Source organism: Pipra filicauda, unplaced genomic scaffold, assembly GCF_003945595.2.
Source record: "Pipra filicauda isolate LSUMZ 115617 unplaced genomic scaffold, ASM394559v2 scaffold192_size1418226_pilon, whole genome shotgun sequence".
NCBI lineage: Eukaryota > Metazoa > Chordata > Aves > Passeriformes > Pipridae > Pipra > Pipra filicauda.
The window spans coordinates 450631-473145 of record NW_024104301.1 but is presented as its reverse complement, the minus strand read 5'-3'; the positions used below and the strand labels follow the sequence as shown (position 1 = coordinate 473145).

The following is a 22515-nucleotide window of genomic DNA, read 5'->3' as shown; positions in this document are numbered from 1 at the left end:
GATAGTGGTGGGTAAATTGTACCATAACCAACCCTGATATGGGAAGTACTTTAGGGAGAGTGACCCCCCAGGAGAACCCTTTCTGTTCTGGAACATTCTCCTCTTCACAACCTTGGAGGCTGGACAAAAAAATAGACAGTCTTAAGGAAGAATAAGTTGTTCTTTCCCCTGTTTCTGTGCATTTTTCTTGCTGCAGGAGAATGAGTTGGAATCTGTTCCAGCTGTTGGATCAATAACATGATTAACTTTTACTTTGAGTTCCAAGATTCTTTAGCTTTCTGTGGTGTTATATATAAAGAAAGGCTGCTTTGACTTGATTCTCAGGTTTATTTTCACATGGTTGGGAGGGAAAGAACCTCAGCCCTGATTACAAATATCCAAATTTCTGTGGAGTTGTTGAGACACCATGAACGCTAAATAGTTCTCTGTACTATGCCACATGTTAAAACAGAATTGTGGCAAAATTCTACTGTAATTCCAGAGGCCAAGATTTCAATATTAATCTTTTTCCTTCTCCATTTTACCTCAAAATATCCTAATTTTACACACTGGCACTTATTTTAGTTGTTTTTTTCACAACATACCTTTGCCATTTCTTCCAAGATACCTTTCCTAGCAGAGCAGAAAGCCCAGATGATTTTTCTTGTGCTTTTGAGTAAAAGAGGCTGTTTTATGTAAAACTGTGGTGTTTTTGCTAAAGGATGAGTCCCATGGAAAAGCAAAAGTGCTGCAGAAGAAGTTACATATGCAGTACAAGCGAGCAGCAACAGAAAATGTTCTCATAACACACAACCTGAACACGGGGGAGCAGATCAAGTCTGTTGGGAAACCAGCCTATCTGATCATTTCCCTCTATGAACACCACAGCATAGACCAGAGAATCCAAACTCCCACTGGCAGAGATTATCCAGGTGAGGATCCATAATCCAGTTTCAAAGGAGCAAAGAGAAGCTCTTTAAAAAGGGCTTTAAAAATGCATGTTTGGAAATCCATTGTCTCTGCCTCTTCCTGTAGATATCCACATGGCAGCTGAGGAGATAGCTGAGATTAATGACCTGGATATGAACAAAATTCGGGATAAACTGCTGGAAAAATGGCTGTGTCCAAGCACACCACCCTCAGAAGTAAGTCACCACAGGAGATTTACAGGCCACTTACACAAAATATGGATTTTTTTTTTTCACTTGACCTAAAAACTAAGGTTATTTGGTGGAATTCACCTTTAGAAGCCATGAAGCTATTTAAGATTTCAATCCCTTTGTAACATTGCACAGTAATGTCTCTGGTGAGACAGACTTGAAATGCTTTCCTTTCTCTCTGTACAGAGATTAAAATCTTACTTTGGTGCTACAAAAGGGTTGTGTGTTCAGCCTAAAGGAGTAAAGCAGCTGTAAATACATCAGCCTTAATTAAGAGATCGTAGGGTTTAAGCAGGGATATGACCAAGCTATTTATCCAAACGGAGAAAACTCACAACTTTCACTTCTTTTTACAGAAAACTCATGAAATCTTTGGAGAAGATGAAGAAATCCGAAGGTGAGCGTGTTGTCTCACATAAAACATGGTGAATTATTTTTAACTTGCAAGCTAAAAATAGCTTTTTCAAGAAACCTTGTGAGGTTGTGCATGATTCAGAACTCACTGTTCTTATTTTTGCTTTCTGGTGGCATCAGTTTTGAATCATCAAATTCTTATTTATGTCATGGAATGCCATTCCCAATAAGTTACATCTGTGCTTAAGAGTAGCTATTTGGAGATTTTTCCCCTCCTTTTCTATATCCTTGGAATATCATATCCTTGATCTCCTTGTGACAGTGAAATATTTACATTTCAATGACTAGTGGTGTGTTGTGTTTCAGTAGCTGTGCTGGTACTAAAAGCAAACCTGTTTTTGCAGAGTTATTTACCTGCTTCAGTCTTGCCCAATGGATTACAGTTCAAGATTGCTTTTTGCAATTACAACTTCCACCACATCTGTAAGTTGCTGAATTCTAATTTTAGCTTGATGCTCATGAAATTTTTACCTCTTATTAAAATCAAGTGCTGTCTGCTTAACTGCACAGGCTTCGACCTGAGGCCTTTGGATCTGCAATTTCAATAGTTTATAGATTTGTATGAGCTCTGTGTTTCTCCCTCTCCAACAACCTTTGGGGTAAAACTGTGATTTTCATGGAATTTTGCTATTGACTGTCAAGAGCAGCCCTTGAACTCTGGGTTTTCTAAATTTATTGCTGATATTATTTGAAAACAGCTTCATTAAACATATTCTGGAACCTGCTTTAAGCTGGTGTAAGACATTGGCTCACTTTGGCAATTAAAGCAGAGTGGTAAAATTCTTTTAGCAGAGCCTTAAGCCCCAGTTTTTCACTCTTACCAAATGTATTTGTGATACTACATATCACAAATAGTCAAATATTCTCTTTTCACTGTGTTTTTTTCCCCTCCTCAGCCCATTGGTGTCTCTCAGCTGACCTTTGCTCACAGGAGCAGAGCACTGAAGTGTCTGCTCCACTTGGCAGATACCAACACTGTGGAATCACTCTTCAAGAAGCCCATTGAGACAGTAAAGTAAGATGAATTTTCCTTAAAACATCCCTTAACAATAACATTTTGTTGAAAAAAAAATCTCTGTGCAGGAATGCACTTTGAGTTGTAAGAGTTACAGTAACTGGTTTATCTTTAGATATGATCCAGCTCATCCATCATTCAGGTGAAAGAGCTTTCCCTAAGCAATTACCAAACAGTTTTTTACTTCATTAAGATCATAATTATAAATACAGGCTACGTATTTGTTATTAAATCAACAGAAGGACACTTTGCAGCACTATCCCAAGGTTGAGCATATGAATTAAAATATAATACTCACAGTAAATCTCATTAACTCCTGGTTTGGGGGTTACTTTTTTCCAGGTATTTTCTAAGGTGCTGCATTTATCTGGCAGAGTTTGAAATCCTGAATATTCCATATACTTATGAATCATTCCATAAGAGTCCAAAGGAAGGAATGATTAAAGGGCTATGGAAGAATCACAGCCACGAACCCAAGGTAGGATTTTTAAACCCTTTGTGAATGATTGAGTGTTTGTTACACATTGTGTGGATTTACACTTTTGTGCAGAGCTCTGCTAAACAGATGTTGCTTCAATGTACTCTGGAAATGACAGAGAAAAGCTTTACCCTTCCTACAATTAGAAAATCAAGTGATATCACACACAAGTGGGTTTTTTGGGTTTGCTCACATGTGTAAATTCATTTTGAAAGTGGCTTGTTCGTGGATTTTGAGGAGTTAAAGGTCCTGGTAATGCTGTAAAAATCTCAAATGCCACTGACAAGCAGGAAAGGTTTGAAGGCCATGAATGTTTGTTAAAATACAGCCTGTCCTTGCTCTCCCTCAGGCCGTGAGACTGGTGACAGAACTGAGTTTGGACTACAAAGTTTATGATCCCCAGCTGTGGAATGGCCTCCTCCAGAAACTCCTGGGCTTCAACATGGTAAGGAATTGTTAAGCAAGGTGAGAAAAAGGCTGGGTTTATCCACTGGTTTCAGAAGAACAGGACAAATACATGAACTGCAAACTTCCTGTGACCAATTATTGATAATTTACACACTTACTTTGGGCTCTGAGATACTGAGCTGGTGAAGATTTGAGGAATTTCTGGTTTAGCATTGACTTTTGCTCTTAAATTGTTCCAGTTTCATTTTTTTAAAGCCTTTCAGATGGCAAGAGCAAATCCTATGGTAATAAATTGAAAATTTCCTTCACATTATTACAATTTTATAACATAACATGCCTATTTTTGTGTGCAAATACATACAAAACTGTGCATATATGTATTTACATGTGTTTGTATATACATATACGAAATCATGACCCCTAAAATGTATTTATAATTATAGCAACCCTGATTGTTGTCATTCAGAATCTTAATTACCTCTGATTGTCAAACTTTATGTGATGTTGCTACAGCCTAAGGAGGTAACAGATGTACCTGGCAATGGGGTTGATGATTTAATTTACTTAACTATAAAGCATATTTCCATATGTATCAAAAGGTACCTTGAGGAACTCTAAGTTTGCATCCTACAGACAAAACAAGCATAATGTAGCTCTGCAGATTATTGCCAAAGCTTCAAAAACACCCAACTATTTTAAAATCAATTTTCTTTTCCAGACTCAGTATCTAAGAAGAGTTTTGACAGCAATTACTGGCATTCATTCATTATGGGAGGTAAGTAAATATCCTCTGACTTCTCATCTTTTTCTTACTTACCAGGGATTTAGTGTGTGTGTGAACCTTGAAAAGCCCCTTTTTGAATTACTATTTTTATGTACAGTGCAGCATGTCAGTAAACACTGGACAGAAACATTTTGCCAGCAGTCAAAATATGGCCAAATCTGAGACTCTGAGATAATGAAAGCAATGTTAGGGAATAATTCACCCAGGATAAAAAGGAAAGAATATTGAGATGCTTCCTTCCCCTGCAGGGGGGTGTTTACAACACACTTCTAACTAAGTGGATTTGGTTGTTACTTTACAACTTTGTTGCCAACAGATTCCCAACTTTCTCCGGGCCTGGCGCAGTGTGGTCCTGTCCCCCTTCCTCACAGGTAGGGCTGGGATTGTCTCTCCTCCTCCTGCAGTAACTTGGTTCTATATTTACTTTATCATGTTCTCTTTATTTCTTAGCTTCATGTCCCCCCAGTCCCAGCCAGCTGGAGGAGTGCTGTGAGTGCTTTGTGATGCTGCTCAAGTAAGTGGACAGTCCCTCCCACAGTTTAGTTCTAGTGGGAATGCCCAGTTGTGATTTCTCACCCTGAACATGCAAAGGAGTTCTGAGAACTGGGGAGCCTGAGGCACAAGGAAGAACCTTTTGCCTCTTTTGGGAAGGACAGGACAGAAACACAACCAGAAATTCTGACCATGGACAGCAGGTGCTGCAACTCAGTAGCTGGGCTGTGGAAACTCAACTGGGAACTGCTCTCTGAACTGGGACTGGGATAAACCAATTTATCTGCCCAGTTGCTGCCCCAGGACTGTTCCTGTCCTGATATTTTTAAAGGACTCATGGTCAACCCTGAAAGTCCAGTTAATATCTCTTACCCAAAATACAGCACATTTCCTAGAACATAAACACAGAGTATAAGACAGAAAGAATTCATTTTCCTCTAAAGAATAAACCTGACACAACGAAGATCTATAAGCTGCAGATCTGCAAGCGTGGTTACCTTATGGTATTAATGTTCCTAAAAATTCTGTGCATAAACCAGTCCTGCACTGCCTTTACAATGTAAAAAAGCACAAGAAATCGTTATCTTATTCACCACAATCCTCTGATTTGCTCAAAAGAAGAACCAGAGCTCAGAGGGCCTGACTTGAACAAAGAGTTAATTAGGATTTAGAAATGGTTTGGGTTGGAAGGGGCCTTAAAGATCATCTGGAAAGGGATCCTCCACTCCTGTGCACACACATCTGAACCAAAGCTCTGCTCTGGGCAGTTGCCCAACAACTCCCCTCAAAACAGGACCTCAAGTGCTTAGAAAGAGAAACTGGTGTTGGGTTTTTTTTTCAAGCTACAAAATCCTCATGGATTTGTGTTCAGTGAAACTTCAACTTGTTTGACCATTTCCAAAATTAGGATGAGGTAAAAATGTATTGCTCTACCTGGCTTAAAATTCCCACAGCACTAACCCATCCAGCCACAGATACCAGTTGAGAACTTCCCTCCTGATCTCCCTCTGCAGGTGTCCTGTCTTGGCTGACCTGGATGTCATTGGAATTGCCAAACAATACTCTCAGCTGGACCTTCCAGCTTTAGCCTTGGGCTGCCTGTTACTGATCCCTCAGCCTGAGAAGAGAGAGCAGCAAATTCAGGTAAACAATAAGTTTAGTGTCCTGTCTGTGCCAGGGAAATGCCTTTAAGCTTGCTCTGTAAAAGACAGCCACTTTTCATTCCAGTTTATTTAAATGCATCCCTGCTGGCAGCTGCTCAGCATTTCCCACTCACAAAGGCTTCTGAAAGGGATCATGTGAATACTTCCTTCTCTTGAAGCAAACCCAGCTTCAAGTCATCCTCAGTAGCTTTGTCATATGACTTTGCCTTTTGAGAAGTTGAGGGTGTTTTATGGGATCCCACCCAGTGATAAAAACCCAGCAAAACCCAAGCCATAACAAACTGTAAGAGAAGTGCTGAATCCTACTTTGGAAGAGTGTTGAGCTGAAAGCCCCTGACTTCTAGGAAAGATGCTTGATCTGCACAAATTGTGATGTAAAACCTTTGCCTTAAGGCCACATCCTCACCCATCCACAGATCTTGACAGTTCCCTTTCTCTTCTCATTTGTTCCCATTAATTTATGCTCCACATTGTTCTCCAGGTGAACCATATTTGCCACGAGCAAACTGGCACCAGGAAAGGCACCTTAAATCCTTAGACTTCCAGTCATTAAAGTTACATTCAGAAAGATTTTCCCAAATCACAGCATTAGTGCAGGACATTCACACTGCTGCCAATGAGTCCAAAAAATCTGTAACAGCTACAGCAAAACACCCTTTGAGAGTTCAAAGCAATACTTTCAGTCCAACCACACAGCTCCTGGTTTGGTAATTCCACCTTTGCACCTGTAATATCAACATATTCCTTGTTCCTGAATGAATCAAATACTTGCTCTGAAGGGAGAGTTTCTACTTTAATCAGTCACAGAATATTAATGCTTTGTAACTTATTTTCACCAGGGTTTCTTATCAACTTGTAACATGGAAACTGTGCTGCAGCAAATAGATGAACACATGGGCACTGGAGAAGTAGTAGCATTTGCTTCTCAGGTAAATAAATAAATAAATAAATTTATTTGCCATTGACTTGGAGGCTTTTCTGACAGATAAGTGTACACAGAACATTTTCCCTCCTCTGACTTTGTCCAGCCTTACTTACCATAATACTCAAAAAATATGAAATACTTGTAAAATGCATTTTTGTTTCTGTTGTGCAACTGAAAAACTTCTTGTGTCCATGCCCAGTGCTGAATTCCAGGCTGCCCCTGTTTGTAGGGCAGAAGGGGTTGCAGCAGCACCACCTTATTTTTCTAAATAAATATTTGAAGCTAAAAGGCCAAAGGGCTTATGAAAGTGCACTCATCCCCTCTCTGAATCTGAAATTAGTCTTCTAAAACCTGCCATTTCACAGCACTTTAAAAAAAAGTAAAAAACCACAAAACCATATAATAGAGCCAAATAGGAAAACTCTGAGCTCATTCAGAAATACAATTTCTTACATTTAAAATATTAATATTTTTCATTACTAAAACTTAAATCTACAGATCAGGTCTTTGGTTTTGGACAGTATCATAAATAAGAAGCTCTATGAAAAATTCTTGAAAACCAAGTATTATCCACTGTTGAAGCAACACCTGACAAACACTCACAGAATTAAGGAGCTGGTGGATTATTTTGCCAAAAAGAACAGGTAAGTTAATAAAAGGTAGAACAGGTGCTGCATTACTGGTAACTACAGAAACTGAATCTCTCCTTTATTTTATTTTCATCTATTTCAAGCCACAGAGGTTTTCTAGTACTTATTATCTAAGGACTAGTCTTGCTAATTTAAATAAATACAAATGTCATCTCACTACTTTGCAGATTTAAGATAGAGTTTTACAGTCATTCAAGACCAAGTAACAGATTGGTGAGCCTGGACTGGCAGCAGATCAAATGCAGCTCAAACAGAAATAAAAAAACAGTGAAAAAGCAAACACTGCCCTTACCTTGAGGTGAACCCAGCTCAGCAGCATCACAGAGTCACAGCAACAGGAACACTCAGGAAAAATAAATGAGCTGCCCCTACTCAAGACTTGGGAATTAGTCCTTTTGCCACCAGGTTTCAAGAGTTAAAGTACCTCTTGTGCTCAGTTAAATAACACAAAGGGCCTGGGGTGGGTCTCACAGCACCTGGGCTCCTCTGCTCACCTGGGAACACTCATGTCAGAGCCCAAATACTCAGCATTGCAAGTCACTTGGTTCCCAGTTATCCCCCAGTCACACTGGGACAGGAACCAATAAACACTGAAATTCTAATATATATTGGTTTTATTAAAGGCCAGGCTCGTCAGGGCTTGTTTTCCTCTACTGGGGGAGGACAGGAGCCATCTGACTTCCAAACCAGGGAACCATGCTTTATTTTTCTACTCCAGTGTGTATTATGTAAATTTAAGAATTTAAGTTAAGCTTTTGAGAGAGCTTAACTGGACAAAGTTGAGAACCTTTTGCCCTTTACAGCCTTGATGAAGCAACAGCCCTGATTCAAGAGTATCAAAAGAAATGTGGAAACCCTGCCCTGGCAGACACCCCACCATCTGATCTTCTGAAGGTAAAAGAAGCCACTTCTGTACCTCAGGCAGTACTTTCTCCTTTTTTTTTTCTAAAGAATTTCACTCAGCATTTCATAAAAATACTTTTTAGCTGATTAATTTTAGTAAAATATATTGTATGTAATAAAATCTCCATCAATTCAAATAATTCATTTTACCTGACCCAAGTCTGTGCCATGCTGAGCATCACACTTCCAGGTACTTCCACAGCTCTTCCCAAGCCCTGTTAATATTGTTCTTTTCTCTTCCAGATGTACCTGAATGGATCAGAGGAGGCCTGGAACAGTCCTTGATAAGGTCTTGATTTATCCTTTTCTTCCCTCCCTTTCCTGGCAAGAGGAGATCTGTGCACTCACAGCACTCAAAAGAACATCAGACTAAAAACTCAAAGCTTTTACCAAAAGCTTCCATGACCTTTCCACATTTTTTCAGCTGTTCTAGGCTGTTTCTCCTCCATCCTGGTCATATTCAGCACTTTAATTTTAGGAAGGATGAAAGTTTATTTCCTTTACTTCTGTATTTCCCCACATTCCTGCTGTCAGGATCACTCTGAATTCATTCACCACAACGTAACCTTGCACAATTGGGATAAACTCTTTTATAAAACTGTCAGGGGTGTAGTTCATGTAAAATACTTTGTAGATAAACTGTAAGTTTAACTATAATGAGCAGAAATAAACTTCTGTATCAATTTTGGCCTTACAGCATTCTGTAAACCTTTTTTAATGATGAGTTTGTCAGTAAATTGAATTCTAGTCACTCACCTCCCTTAAATAATGTGTGCCAAGGTTTTCTTTCCAGGTTTGCTCTGTCTGCAGCAGGATAAAGCAACAGGAATGAGCCTCACTGCATGAAGTGCCAGTTAGAGGCTCCTGAGACACCAGCCTGAAATGCCTGGTCTGTGTCCAGGGAAAAGCAGGTTTATTTTGAATAGAAAGAAGTTATTTAGTTAGCTCATGACACAGAAATAAGGGTTCTGTGCAGAATTTCCATTCTACCTGCTGGAAAAGCAAAGGCCAACATCTAAATGTTCTGCTGTAGAAAACAAAGATCAAACTGGTTTTGTTGGGAAGTTACAGCAGTTGTGGGAAATGGGAGCTGTTAAATACCTTCAGTTCCCTGCAGTCACTGCAATAGAAGAGCCCAAAGTTCCACTTGTCTTGAACAACCAACACTTCCCTGCAGCAGCAGCTCCTGTGTCACATGGAATTACATTATTGAAAGCCTCTGGACATGGAGCAAAGTGCACACACAGGTAGTGTCAGATGGGAGCCACAAATAAAGGAAAGCCTCTCTTCACTGGCTCTAGATTTAATGAGATTATTCATTTAAGACTCAAACTTTCTACAGTGAAATTATGAGGCAATTGTAACACTTTCAGAATCTATCAAGCCATTTTATTCCTTTAACTTAAATTGAGAATGTTAAATTGAGAAAATGAAATGTAAACTGGATTCTGAAGCAAACACAGCCTGGTCCCAGAGCCCTCAATCCCTTTGCTCCAGTATCCCTTGGAAGCTGGACACCAAACCACAGCACCAGGCATTTCCCAGCCAACCACAACTGCTGCATCTTCCCCCAACAACACTGCATAAAACTCAGTTTTTCTATGAAGTGGAGTTTATTACAACATTAAGGAACAGTATTTGGACAGTTATTTTAATGGAATATTTTACAAATCCATTCATACAGAGAAAAGCAAACACAATGTTGGTTAAATTCATTACATTGTTGAGCTGTTAGCAATAGGTGCAGGGCTGTAAACTAGCAATCAAGTATTGGAACTTGCAGTTCAGAATGAGATGGTAAAAATACCAGACAAGCAAAAGCCTTTTTAAGACTTTTTGTACTCAATTCTTTCTACTTTCACATCATCTCCAATTAGTTGATAGACATATGTCACTACTGTAGAAGCCTGGATATCCATCAGCACAAATGAGGGAATGATGTTGCTGGAAAGAGAGGAAAAAAATAATATTAATTGTGTCTATAATCTCTTCAGCAGTGCTTTTACCACTACTCAGCAGAAATCACTTAAAGAAAAATGGATATTAATTCTGAAAGCACAGAACATCAGATCTGAGGCTGTATTTTACTCTCATCTGTTCAGTCAAGGAGATTTAGGAAGTACAAGTATCAACCCTTCTTCTCCCTGACATTTAAAACACAAACATTAACCCTCACCGTGAGTTTGTAGCTCAGTTTTGTTCCCAAAAAACCCTCCCAGAGTTTTCCCACACTCACTTCTCTAAGGCATGGTAGGCTCCTGTAGCTGATCCAGGGTTGATATAGAATTTGTTTTCATGTTCAAATGCCTCGAATTTGTGTGTGTGCCCTGAAATGAGGATGTCCACATCAAACTGCCTCTGGAGCAGGGCCAAGCTGGCCATGTCACCCCAGGGAATGACCTGGTGGCCGTGGATCAGCCCGATCTTGAACTGTCCCACAGTCACCACCTTCTGCTCGGGGTAATTCAGGTTCTGAAAATAAAAACCAAGTATTAGATGGACACACTCATATCTAAAAATTTATATCTATATTCAAAGATTTATAATTAAGAACAACAACAAGGAAGAGAAGGGGAGAGTTTCTGACCTCATTTCATCACCACTTTTAGTTGGATGAACCCAAATATTGCCTTTAAAAGACGCACAAAACCCGTCATTCCCAAGGGAGATCAAAGTACCTCATCAAAGTCCCCTCGGACCACGTGGACATCCCCAGCCAGGGTTTTGAGGTAGTCATAGGTGTCCTTGGTGCAGAGGTTCCCTGTGCACAGGATGTGTTGGATCTTCCCAGGAACCAGCAGCTTTTTGAACTTGGCTGGGAGGCTGTTGCATCTGTGGGGAATGTGGAGATCTCCCAACACCAGCACCAACTTCCCAGGATCATCAAGGGGGAGAAAGATCATTACACACACTCATTAAGGCAACAATCATTAGCAAAAAGCATCTCCTGCAGTTTCCCAACTTTGCATTTTGATGGAAAAGCTACTAAAATAAGAATGAGATGGCGATGGAATATTGCTCTGAGGGAAAACAAGGGCCCTCACTAAACCATTACCTTAAAAACAAGGCTACAGAATCATCTTTACTTTGGGCAAGACACAATAACAGGAATGTGTTAGTACTTCAGGTACTTCACACAAAATTGGGAACTACCACAAACTCTCTCCCTTTTTTTCTCTCTAGCACAGACCTGGCTAAACCGAGGCCACTTCCCTTAACTCTTCATCCAAGTTTTTTCTACTTTAAAAGACTCCTGTTTTCTCCCTTATAAAAAACATGAAAAGTATTAAAAGAATATTAGAAAGCAGCAAATCTGCAATGTGTTAATAGGTGACAGGAAGAGTGTTCAGAGCCCATATTTTAGGAACCACTGAACAGAATAAGGCTGAAAAATAACCACAAATTACAACCAGGGCACTGCAGAGGAGCCAAGGCAGGTTATTGCACAGAGGGATTCTGTTACCATTTATATAAATTTCTATATATTCACAGCTTCAGTACAACAGATACAAGAAAAAAAATGGAATGGGGGCTTCAAAATTAAGGATTCAGGTGATGCAAAGCCATAGTTTAACACCACAGGCTTTAAATCTGCAAATAAAGAATTAATGCAACTCAGCAATAAATTAAGTATGCAAAGATCAGCTCTAGAAAGCAGGGGATGTTATGGCACTGGGAAAATGGGAATGGTTGTCTCCAGATCCAGTGTTAACTTGATAAACAGCTCTACATTAAAAATGTTTGTTAGAGAGACAGTTCCTAAAATAACAACCATCAATTTGTAAAGGACATGGCCCAGATATATTTATATATATAAAAATAAATATAGCTAGGCTAAGAAATGGTATTTTTAAATATTTTTTATCTATTTTGAGGCCATGCAGCTACCTTCTTGCTAACAGTCATCACGAAAGGCAGGAGGAACTTGGGTGCCTTTTTTGCTTGGTTTTGGGGGTGGGGTTTTTTTTCAGATTAAGAACATCTCAGTGCCAGCAAAGCCATTTTGGAGACAGATGGGCTGAAGTATTGATAAAGCAACACCAGAGTTCTTTAATCAATGAGTGGCCAATTCAAAACTAAACCAGGAGAGGAAAAATTCAAAAAAGAGACACATTTTTGATGGTCTTTTGAGAATTCCCAGTGAAAAATCCCCCAAGCAGGGTCCTGGGAAGGGTACTGGGATGCAAGTTAAAAGTGGGTAACTGCGATTTTAATATTATTAATCAAAATTATTTGATTAATAAGTGGCAGTAGATAAGATTGTTTTACTGATGCCTGAGGGACTTAGTTGTGCAATACCAGTTATTTGATGATTAATAAAATTATCCTGCTGCTTAAAACACACAACCCTGAACTGTCAGGCCCCATATTCTCCCCCAAAAATCACATTGGAGCTCCCATAATTAAAGAAAAGCTACAGTAACCAACCCAAAATGTTTAATCATCCCAGGGATCTGCAGCATAAAAGAGGCAGAGGATGTCAAACCCCCTGGGTTTTACCAGGAATTTGGGTGTGGGTTGAGCAGCAGCCCCTAATTCACCTGCCACTGCCACGAAGGAGCCCCTAATACCGGTATTAGCAAAGCCAAGGAGTAACTTACTCTGTGCCCGGCCTGAGTGGGATGGAGGAGTTGATTGCAGACAAGGGGGGTGGAAAATATGATCAATGTTAAACGAGAGGAAGCAACAGAAGAGAAAACACAGCCAAATGAACGCGCAAATAATAATTAATGAATCGTTGATGTTATGAGAGAAGCGTTAAATTAAAATAAAAAAAAAAATTAATTAATGCGATTACGGTTAAATTAATACGGATATAAACGGGGCTCCTGCAAGGACGGCCCGGGACCCCCCGCCCGCCCGCCCGCTCTGCGCCAGCCCCGCGGGAGGAGGTGATCGCGGGGCCCGGGGGGTGCCGAGGAGGAATTCCCGGGGGGAATGCCGGGGGTTCCCGGGGTTTGGGATTCCGGTGTCCCCCCACTCTCACCATCGCGGCCGCTCCACTCCGGCCCTCCCGGAACCCGCCCGGCACCGCCCCCGCTACGGCGGCTGCGAGCGGCCAACACAGCGCCCAACGCGGCCGTGTCCCGTCCCGCACCCACTGAGCTGCTTCACACGCGTGGAAAGAGCGTTCTCCGCGGAAATCCCTGTTCATTGGCTACAAATTGCGTAGTTCTCTTATTGATTATTATATCTCCTATTGCTTAATGATCCTCTCGCTTCTCATGCTAATTAGTGCCATGCTCAGTCTTTCTCTTCTCCTGGGTCTGGGGGTTTCTTGAGTCGGTGGTCACAGATCCCCCTGCCAGAATCACCTTTTACCCAGTTGGACCTGGTTTCAGCCCAGTTGCTGAGTTGGGTTTATTAATTTCTTCCTTATCTAGGGGGTTCTGCCCGAGGTCGTTGTGGTCCATAAATCCTGCATTCCTTGTGCCCGCTCTCAGTGGTACAAAGTGGTTCATCCTTCTCCCCTCGCTTTGTTAACCTTGCCCGGGTCTGAGATCACTGGAACATGTCCAGCCCTAGACCTCAACAAGGCAATTCTACCCACAAGTCATTTATCTTCCTAACGCCTGGACATCACTTAGAGATTGTTGGCTGCTGTTTCACCGATTAAATCTCCCTTCTTGTCAACTAGGCTTGAAAGTTACAAAGATCAAACATCGAAGAACATCCTTACTTAAGAAAAATTTTACATATTCCATATTTTGCAATGCTGGTGTGGCCTCCTCTTGAGTTCTGGGGTCAGTTTTAGACACCACAATATAAAAAATACATTGAAGGTGTTAGTGAGCGTTTAAAGGCGGCCACGAGGGTGGGGAAGGGCCTGAGGGGAAGCTGTGTGAGGAGGGGCTGAGGGCACGGGCTTTGTTCAGCTGGAGGAGGCTGAGGGGAGACCTCATCCCAATCCACAGCTTCCTCGAGGGGCAGAACCCATCTCTTCTGACCAGGGACAGGACCCAGGGGACAGCTGGAGCTGTGTCAGGGGAGGTTTAGGTTGGATCTCAGGGAAAGGTTCTTCCCCCAGAGGGTGTCGGGGAATGGTCACAGGCTCCCCAGGGAATGGTCACAGCCCCAAGGCTGCCAGAGCTCAAGGAGCTTTTGGACAACGCTCTGAGGGACAGGGTGGGATTGTTGGGGTGTCCTGAGCAGGGCCAGGGGTTGGATCGATGATCCTTGTTGTCTCTTCCCGCTCAGGACACTCCATAATTCCCTCATTCCCGGCCCCACATCCGGGCCCTGCCCGCTGGCCCCGCCCCAGCGGCGTTTCCCGCCCCGGGCCGTGAGGGGAGGCGGGGCGGCCATGAAGTGCGTGATTGGGGGGGCGCAGCTCCGAGGTACCGGGGTGCTGAGAGTCCGGGACACGCAGATCCCTCGGGATTTGTGCGGGAAACAGGGAGCCCAGGGCGGGGCCGCGAGCGGGACCGGGCGCTGCCCTCAGGGGCGGCCCCGAGGGCGCCGATGCGGAGCGGGACACGAGCCCTGGAGCTGCCGGGGGATCCACCTCCTCCTCATCCCGCAGGACACGGGAGATCGTGGGGGATGTGCGGCCTCTGGGAATTGTTCAGATTAGGGAGCATAGCGCTGGATTTGGGGACTCCCAGGTGGAGAAGCCATGGCTTGGCCGAGTGTCTCCCTGTGCACTTCCAGCGGCACAGTCCCCTCCTGGATATCTCCCTGTGCGCTTCCAGAGGCATAATCCACTCCTTGGTGCCTCCCTGTGCACTTCCAGAGGCACAATCCACTCCTTGGTGTCTCCCTGTGCACTTCCAGAGGCAAACCCGCACTCCTGGGTGCAGCGCTCTGTGGAAAAGGCTGCTCTGCCCCTGCCAGAGGCAAATTCCAGGACCCCCTGCTGGGTCCTGCCCTGTTTCTCAGGGTTCCATCTCCGCAGATATCCCACTGCTCACAGCTTCCCAAACTTTCCATCTGCAAAATACAATTTCTAAGTGGTGTTTGGTCTGACTGAATGAATTTGGGGTGACATCAGGCCCCAGGGGCTGCAAAGGGACAGATGACACTGAGGTGCCTCATCAGAGGCAGCTTCCAGAACATCGAGGGTTTTGTGCCAATGAAAAAAGAAAAAAAAAGTAACATTTTCTACTATCAGTTTTCTTTCAAATGTGTAGGAAATCTGTAATGTTGCCTCATAAATTATTCTTGGGGAAATGCAGTACAACCTTTTTATTTTAATTTAGGATGCCTATTACACTGTTTTCTTTCCCTGGCAGTGTTTGGAAGAGCTATCCATGCCATAGCACGTATTAGTGATGAATTTTGGTTTGACCCCGTAGAAAAAGGTGTAAGTGAATTTGATTTATTCTAATTTAAAAATCTTCTTTGGAAGCCCAACATTTATGTTGCTGGACATTGTGTTGTTTTCCTAGAGGGGCCCTTCAGCCTGAGTTACACTCTATCCCAACTTCCTCCACTTTCAATATGGACAAAAGCCATATTTTCTGTAATTGTAATTATGCAGATTCCAGCATGGAATATTCCTTCTTACTCTGCCCTAATATCCTTTGATTTTTTGTGATCCAAGCTGAGGCTTGTCCAGGACATCCAGATTATTGCCAAGGGGTTCATTTGTGCTGTCACAGGTCAAAAGGTTTGTGTTTTTTACCACACAGAAGCTGCCTCTAAACAACATGTTTTGTACTGTTGTGACTCAACAGGAAGAACACATCCATTAATGCCTTTGATTAACCAAACACAATTTCCAGCAGAATTAGGGTTTTCTCTAGAGGTTTCTTAGTTAAAAGTGACCAACTCTCCTTTAACTCACTGGAAAATCACAAGTGGAGATAATTCCATTTTATACCTGTGGTATTGAATGGGTGTATCACATTCCATATCATATCAAGAATTCCTGAGGTGTGAGAAATGTCTTTGCTTATTTGTATGGATCATGTACAGGAAGATTGTTTTAGAATAAACTCAGCTCCTTCAAATGCCTCAAACACAAGCTGAGCTCTGGGTGTTTGGGTAACTCACCCTTCAGGGCCACTTAAACACCCACAGATTGGAATCCCATCCCTGTATTATACCACTGACTGCTGGCTGGTAATAATGAAGGTGGGAAGTTTGAATGTAATTGTGTTCCTAATAAATCTGTATTTATTTTGAGATGTACATCTCAGGGTTTTCTGGTGGTTCTAAAGCCCAGAGGAGGCTTTTTTTAAGGTTCAATATTAAATAGTTTTGAGTTAATACATTATTTTACTTCTACCTCACCAAAGGTTGGATTTGATGATCTTGGAGGTCTTTTCCAACTTTAATGATTCTGTGGTTCCATTTCCAGCTTGCCTTAAGATCAGTGAATTCCTCGAGGTCAGCATATGCCTATGTCTTCTTCTCATCCATGTTTTTCCAACATTACTGCTGGACAGCTGTGTCTGATCCCTGTCACAAGGAGAAGGAGTTATCCCTCCCGTGTAAACTGATAGTTAAGGTACATCTCAATGGGTTGGTACACACAGCTTTGGAAGCAGCAAATTAACCCCATTTCCAGGTGGAATTCCGGGGGGGGAGGAGAAGGAGCTCCAGATAAACCCTACAAAAATAGGGAAATGATACTGCAAAGTTGCTTGGTGAGTAACCTCTGCACTGCTTGATTTTATTTTTATTTTTCCCAGGCAGTTCTCCCCGTATTTAGATGTGCAAATGTGCTGGGAAGGAATGTAGAGAAGTGCAGCATCTCTACCAGCCCCAGTGATCATCACATCACCTTCCAGCTCCTCTGCAAACACGGTGGGTGACACAGGGAGCGGCTTCACGGGGACAGGAGCAGTTTAAAACCACGGGGCAGCACAATATTTATTGTAGTTATTAACTGAACATTTTGCCGAACACTTCCAGCCTCTTCACGTCATAATTTGTGTTTGTCATGTTAACATTTATCATATACAACTTCTAAAGTGAAGTTATAACAGGCTTTATCTTCAGCTGACAACATTTTGAATCAGTCTGCATTAAATTCTGAGGGGAAAAAAGCACATTATGGGAAGGGAGAGAAATCCTGGTCTGGCAGCTGTTTGAACTACAGGATTTACTGGGTCTTTCCACTTCTAATGCAGTTCTTCAGCACAGGAGCAGGACTTGGAATGTTCATCAGCATCAGCCTTTGCAAAACTCACAAAGAAGCACCATGTACCAACACAGAGCTGTGCTGTGTCACAGGCAGTGCTTTATATTATTAAAAATCTATCTTGTATTACTGATAATGGGGTAATATATTGAATTAGGTCCCCAGACAACTCGGCTCTCTTTAGCCCAGGCTTACCCACAAACACACAGAGGTCTGTAGGGTTTGCCTTTTGTATTTCACTCCCATTTGTATTATTTTACCAGTTAAATATTGAGGGCTTTTTTCCTCTGCATTTGTTGCACTTTTTGCTGTTCATTTATTTCTTGTGGAGTCTTAAAAAACTCGGATGCTGGATGGGCACAACTTGGATGGCAGGTGAATTCCATTTTCTATTTATTTCCACATAGCTCAGTAAGTCCCTTGGTTACTTTCTCTATTGAACAATTAATACTTAAAAAAAAAATTAAGATTACAGACCAGCATTGATTTGTGTTCATTTCCTCTATATTTAGGTGTTGTAAAAACATATAACCTGACATTTCAGGAATGTGATCCCTTGCAGGCTGTTTTTGCAAAGCACATGTGTCCAAACATCCTTAAAGTCCACTCCAGGTAACAAATACAAAACCATTCTCTGAGTTTTACTTTCTGATGGGAGTAACAAATGCCAACCTGTGACAGATTATTTCAATGCTGAGTGACATTTTACAGGCTGCTGGCTGATGTGATGATTCACTTCCCAACCAGCCAAGAAGAAATAACCTTATCAGTTACTCCAGTGAAAGTTTGTTTCAAGAGTTACACTGAGGAAGACACTGGTAAGGAAATTCAGAATATATGAACCAATACTTGGACTTTTAGCACAGGTGAACTCAAGGAATAATAGCTGTCATAAGTGGGGAATGCATTTTATGGTTTAATGACACTTTTAAGAGAGGGAACATATATAGAGAGATTTTAAGTCATGCTGCCACCCTCTGGTTTTAATATATTTTAAGAAAGCAAGTTTTTAATAACATTTTCTGGGTGTCAGTGGCAGATATCAGACTGAGCAGCCAATTGAAATAAATTATGCCACTTGCTGTAGGCTTGAAGGAGGTAATTACTGTGCTGCAAGAGCAGGAGCAGGGCAACTGCCAGGGAACAGGGGCTGATTTGGGGTTTTAAAAAGAACTGTTTAAATCTGAACACCACAATTAGAGAATTGATATCATTAGAGGGTGTATTTTAGGCTGAGGACAGTACAGGGTGTCAGCTGGGCTCACACTGTCACTGCCATGGTCACATCTCCAGGAGGTGGAGAACAAATCTGCAGATTCCTGGAGTGTGACTCAAACTAATTTTAAAGATATAATCGTGTTTTTGAAGTAGAGGTTCTTGGATATCATATAATAAAGGGGTGCTTTTCATACTTGTTACTACCAAAGCTGAGGACAATGACCTAGGAATAGTCTGGGAAGAGTCTATAACACTCCCTTAGCAGCCTTGCCTTCCCTGGGGGTGTTTGTGCTGCTCCAGCCACTCTGGAATTTTTCTGAGTGTCTCAGACTGTTCCACATCAGGAAAGCACCTCTCATGTTCTCTTCACACACCAATTAACAGCCCCGGCCTAATCAGCTGGTAATGAACAACTGAATACCTGGAACTGAAGAGCCAATTTCCTGTTGCCACTCCCGTGCCAGGAAAAGATGGGAATTTAAAACAAAGAGCCTCAGTCCACCCCTCTGTGCTCTGATGATTGTCAGCGAGTTTGATTAATCAGTTTAAGTCAGGCAGCATTTTGGGCTTCCCAACCCTGCAACAATAGGCAGCTGGGAATATTATTTGTGAGGGATGCCTGTGGATGGAGCAGATAGACAAGAACAGCAGCAGGTACAGGGTTAGATCACACATCAGGACATGGAATGGGTTCTGTTAAAATCCATTTAAATCTACACAAAGTACTGTAAATAAATGGAGGATTTCATTTTACTTAATTATGAAATAAATTTAGATAAGCTAAACATTTATTACTGTTGATCACTATAAAACCACAATTATTCAAACGATGCTGATGTAAAAACCTTGGGGCCATAAGCATAGTTTTGTTGAGTTCAAACTTCACTCCTGTGAGTCCCTGATTTTGTTGTTATCCCAAACAGACTTTTCCAGGACAATGGTTACTGAGATTCACCTCAGTCCAGAGGAATTTGACTACTTTCAAGTTGGAGTAGATTCTGAAGTGACATTTTGCCTTAAAGAGTTGAGGGTAAAGTAAGACTTTGTCTGGAAAATAAACCATTTCCCATTACTCTGCCTGACTGGACCAGGACACTGCAGGATGGTCCCATGGAATGTGTGTCCCACCAGCCCTCCTGACAGCAGCAGGATTTCACCAGCTGGTCAAGGATTAGCTTTAAAACCCAGGATCCTCAGGGCTCTGCAGAGCCCCTCAGAGCAGCCTTTGGAAGGCAAACAAAGCTTTTCTAAACCCAAACTGTGGTTTCTGTGCTGGGCAGACACAGCTGCCCTGGAGAGTTCTCCATGCAGAGCCTCCTCTGGCAAAGCTCTGGCAGGGAAGGCAAGAAATTATTCTGGAAGCAGCAGAATTTTACCCTCTTTTTGCCAGTAACCAAGAGCTGGGATAAACTTACATACTAATATTAATCTTGTGGGTTTAAACCAGCACTTAAGCCCCCACTCCTTCTTTTCCAGGGCCTGCTGGCGTTTTCCGAAGCCACCGGTGTTCCTGTGTCCATCCACTTTGACAGATGTGGGAAGTAGGTGTTGGGACACACACGGGTGGGAGCCCTGCAGTTACAGGAGGGTTGTGTCTGCAGTCCCTCAGGGAATATCGACCTGCAGCAATGGAGCACATTTTCATTCCATTCCAAAAGCCATTTCTGACCTGTGATCCCGGAGTAAGGAGTTTGTAATTCCACAGAGAGCATTTCACCCAGGCACTGCCAAGGCAGCCTTGCTGCTGGTGTGTAAGTTCCCTGGACACTGGAGGCCCTCAGCTGAATGCCTGCAATGAGTTATTTAGCAGTTAAAGAAACATTTTCTGAATAAGTATAATTTTAACAATTACACATTCAGAACTCTCACTGGGCTATAACACTGTGTAGCATTTGCTCCCTGGGGCATTAACCCTGTAATGGGAGGACACCTCTCCTTCCTCAGCAGCAAACACAGGAGATTTCCAGCTTTCCAGAGGAGGCATTTTTTAATCCTTATGTAGAATCACAGGAGCTGTGTCTCCTCCCACAGTGTCTGTAATTCCATGTGCTGTGCAGTCTCCCTGTTTGTGTTTAGGCCCATTGCTTTCAGCATTGAGGACGTGCTGCTGGAGGCCAGCTTGATCCTGGCCACCCTGTGTGAGGCTCAGAAGGAGGCAGATTCCCAGGAGCGCTGCTGCCCACAGCAGTGGGGCAGGTAAGGGGATGAAACCCTCAAGTTTTCACAGGGAAACTGTGAACCAGGTGGGTTTAGGAACATCTCAGCAGCACACACAGCAATAAAGGGGTCCCAGAGGGAGCATTCCATAGTAACTCTGCTTTCCTCATCTCCGCAGGGTTTGGGTGCAGCAGGAGGGGTGGGAAGATACTTGCTGAGAATCTACTCTAAAGCCATAATCTTTCCATGAACAGAAAATCACGACGTTCTGAGGAAAATGTAAAAGCCAGTTACTAACCCACCCTACTCTGCCCAATGCAGCTCAGAGACACTTCCTGATAAACCCTCTGGGGATGAGCCCAACAGCACAGACATTTCCAAAAATCCCCAGCGGGATGGGAACGCTCCCACCAGTCCTGTGGCTAAACAAGAGGTAAAAAGCATTCCCAGAGTCACGGGGAGGGATGTGACAGGAAGAGCAGGAACACCCACGGCCGAGGCAGCAGGAGAGGCCACGGAGGCTCCTTATCAGAAGGTGAGGGGACTCCCCATCCCCTGAGCAGGGGAAGCACAGCTGGGGTTGAGCTGAGCACCCTGTGCACAGGGTGTGTCACACCACGTTCCATTCTGCATCTGCTTTCCCATGGGATCAGCAGAACCCAGCAGTGTCATGTTTAACATGGGGGAACGCTCCCGGGGGCAGGTGGGTCTCTCTGGGAAACGCTGCAGACTGAAAGTGGCAAAAGCTTCACAAATAATTAATACTTGAATTCTGTATCACGTGGCTTCTTACCTGTGTAAATACTGCGTTTTCCAGTTCCACTCCTTGTTTTTTGGAGCTGTTTCCCACAAGGAGAAGGATGCCACGGGTCACACCTTCCAGAGCTTGGCGACAGCCAGCGACACCGAGGAGGACCTGGGCCCCTTGCAGAGCTCCCCGGTGCTGTAGGGCACGAGGGCTTCGGGCCCAAGGACAGGCTTGGGCACTGCCTGGGAGGGAAGGGCAGGGCAGGCCCGCAGTCGGTGCCTGCTGCTGTGACCCAGCAGCACAGACTGTTCCAGAACTGCTGCTGCTCTTGGACTGTCCCAGATTTAGGTCACGACTGACTCAGCTGAGGTTTGTGTGTTACGAGTTCTGCAGGAACGGTCTGGGGGTTCTGCTCTCAGAACACTCTCAGTGGAGACTGAGAGTCCCACAGTTTGAATTCAAACCCTGTTACCACTTCAGGCAAATGAAGCTGCTGTTCTAGTTAAGGGTGCTGGAAAAATATCCCATCCATCCCCTCTGGCACAGCCAGACCCAGCCCAGCTCCAGGATAACTCAGGGTTTTACAGAAACTCTGTAGAACCAGCGTTTAACTGAACGACCCAAGTTGTCACAGAACCACAGTTTAAGAAATAAAGGTTTGTGTTTCAGACTTGAGTTAATTCTTTTCCCTCCCCGCGTCTCTTCCCCAAGTCAGGGGCAGTGCAGTATTTCCAAAGTCACACAACACCAAAATTCCCAGTCTTTGGTCAATTAGAAGATCATTATCTTCCTGCCAGACTGTTGGGTGTCACTCAGGTGTGGATTTGAGGCACTGCAGGGGGGTGACAGTGACTGCCTTCCCCCCCAGCACTGGCTGTGCCTCTGCACCACCAACCACCTCCCCACGGCAACACACAGAGGGTTTGCAGGCAA

General features: G+C 43.0%; 3 protein-coding genes across 10 annotated transcripts in view; 2 read left to right on the top strand and 1 right to left on the bottom strand.

The window, feature by feature from the left end:
* KNTC1 (kinetochore associated 1) overlaps positions 1–9065 on the top strand; it is a 34793-nt gene extending 25728 nt beyond the window's left edge. For both annotated transcript variants that reach the window (XM_027739698.2, XM_027739697.2), the window contains 15 exons: positions 701–911; positions 1015–1124; positions 1496–1536; positions 1898–1976; positions 2450–2568; positions 2911–3046; positions 3396–3491; positions 4173–4229; positions 4555–4609; positions 4689–4752; positions 5744–5873; positions 6733–6822; positions 7317–7462; positions 8272–8362; positions 8615–9065. In XM_027739698.2, the coding sequence (XP_027595499.2) occupies positions 701–911; positions 1015–1124; positions 1496–1536; positions 1898–1976; positions 2450–2568; positions 2911–3046; positions 3396–3491; positions 4173–4229; positions 4555–4609; positions 4689–4752; positions 5744–5873; positions 6733–6822; positions 7317–7462; positions 8272–8362; positions 8615–8656 (1467 nt within the window). In that variant the 3' untranslated portion in view covers positions 8657–9065. The remainder of the gene's footprint in view (positions 1–700; positions 912–1014; positions 1125–1495; positions 1537–1897; positions 1977–2449; positions 2569–2910; positions 3047–3395; positions 3492–4172; positions 4230–4554; positions 4610–4688; positions 4753–5743; positions 5874–6732; positions 6823–7316; positions 7463–8271; positions 8363–8614) is intronic.
* Positions 9066–9965: 900 nt separating this feature from the next.
* VPS29 (VPS29 retromer complex component) lies at positions 9966–13541 on the bottom strand. Of its 3 annotated transcripts, none has more exons than XM_039380315.1 (5): positions 13470–13541; positions 12973–12984; positions 11050–11241; positions 10608–10843; positions 9966–10315 (listed from the first exon to the last, which is right to left on the bottom strand). In XM_039380315.1, the coding sequence occupies exons 1-5, from the start codon at positions 13524–13526 to the stop codon at positions 10198–10200; spliced, it is 615 nt and encodes a 204-aa protein (XP_039236249.1). In that variant the 5' UTR covers positions 13527–13541; the 3' UTR covers positions 9966–10197. The 3 variants fall into 3 exon arrangements, with proteins under 3 accessions (XP_039236249.1, XP_027595535.1, XP_027595536.1); XM_027739734.2 differs by lacking the exon at positions 13470–13541 and adding an exon at positions 13359–13384; XM_027739735.2 differs by lacking the exons at positions 12973–12984; positions 13470–13541 and adding an exon at positions 13359–13419.
* RAD9B (RAD9 checkpoint clamp component B) lies at positions 13497–22252 on the top strand. 5 transcript variants are annotated; one of them, XM_027739730.2, is made up of 11 exons: positions 13497–13540; positions 15604–15674; positions 16674–16823; positions 17008–17122; positions 17972–18071; positions 18171–18277; positions 19601–19707; positions 20154–20218; positions 20754–20873; positions 21156–21369; positions 21652–22252. In XM_027739730.2, exons 3-11 carry the CDS (start codon positions 16734–16736, stop codon positions 21781–21783), a joined length of 1050 nt encoding a protein of 349 aa, XP_027595531.1. In that variant the 5' UTR covers positions 13497–13540; positions 15604–15674; positions 16674–16733; the 3' UTR covers positions 21784–22252. The 5 variants fall into 5 exon arrangements, with proteins under 5 accessions (XP_027595531.1, XP_039236247.1, XP_027595530.1 ...); XM_039380313.1 differs by lacking the exon at positions 13497–13540 and adding an exon at positions 13688–13725; XM_027739729.2 differs by lacking the exon at positions 13497–13540 and adding an exon at positions 14565–14709 and having other exon boundaries at positions 18207–18277.
* Positions 22253–22515: the final 263 nt, after the last annotated feature.

What these genes read in the sequence shown, in the direction of transcription:
- RAD9B (XM_027739727.2), top strand. Translation starts at nt 14,676, where the DNA reads ATGAAGTGCGTGATTGGGGGGGCGCAGCTCCGAG. An exon ending in CACTTTGACAGATGTGGGAA is followed by an intron (nt 20,219 to 20,753) that starts GTAGGTGTTGGG and finishes GTTTGTGTTTAG; the next exon opens with GCCCATTGCTTTCAGCATTG. An exon ending in TGCCCACAGCAGTGGGGCAG is followed by an intron (nt 20,874 to 21,155) that starts GTAAGGGGATGA and finishes TGCCCAATGCAG; the next exon opens with CTCAGAGACACTTCCTGATA.
- VPS29 (XM_039380315.1), bottom strand. Translation starts at nt 13,526, where the DNA reads ATGAACAGGGATTTCCGCGGAGAACGCTCTTTCCACGCGTGTGAAGCA. An exon ending in TCCGAGGGGACTTTGATGAG is followed by an intron (nt 10,844 to 11,049) that starts GTACTTTGATCT and finishes TTTTATTTTCAG; the next exon opens with AACCTGAATTACCCCGAGCA. An exon ending in GCCTACCATGCCTTAGAGAA is followed by an intron (nt 10,316 to 10,607) that starts GTGAGTGTGGGA and finishes CTCTCTTTCCAG; the next exon opens with CAACATCATTCCCTCATTTG.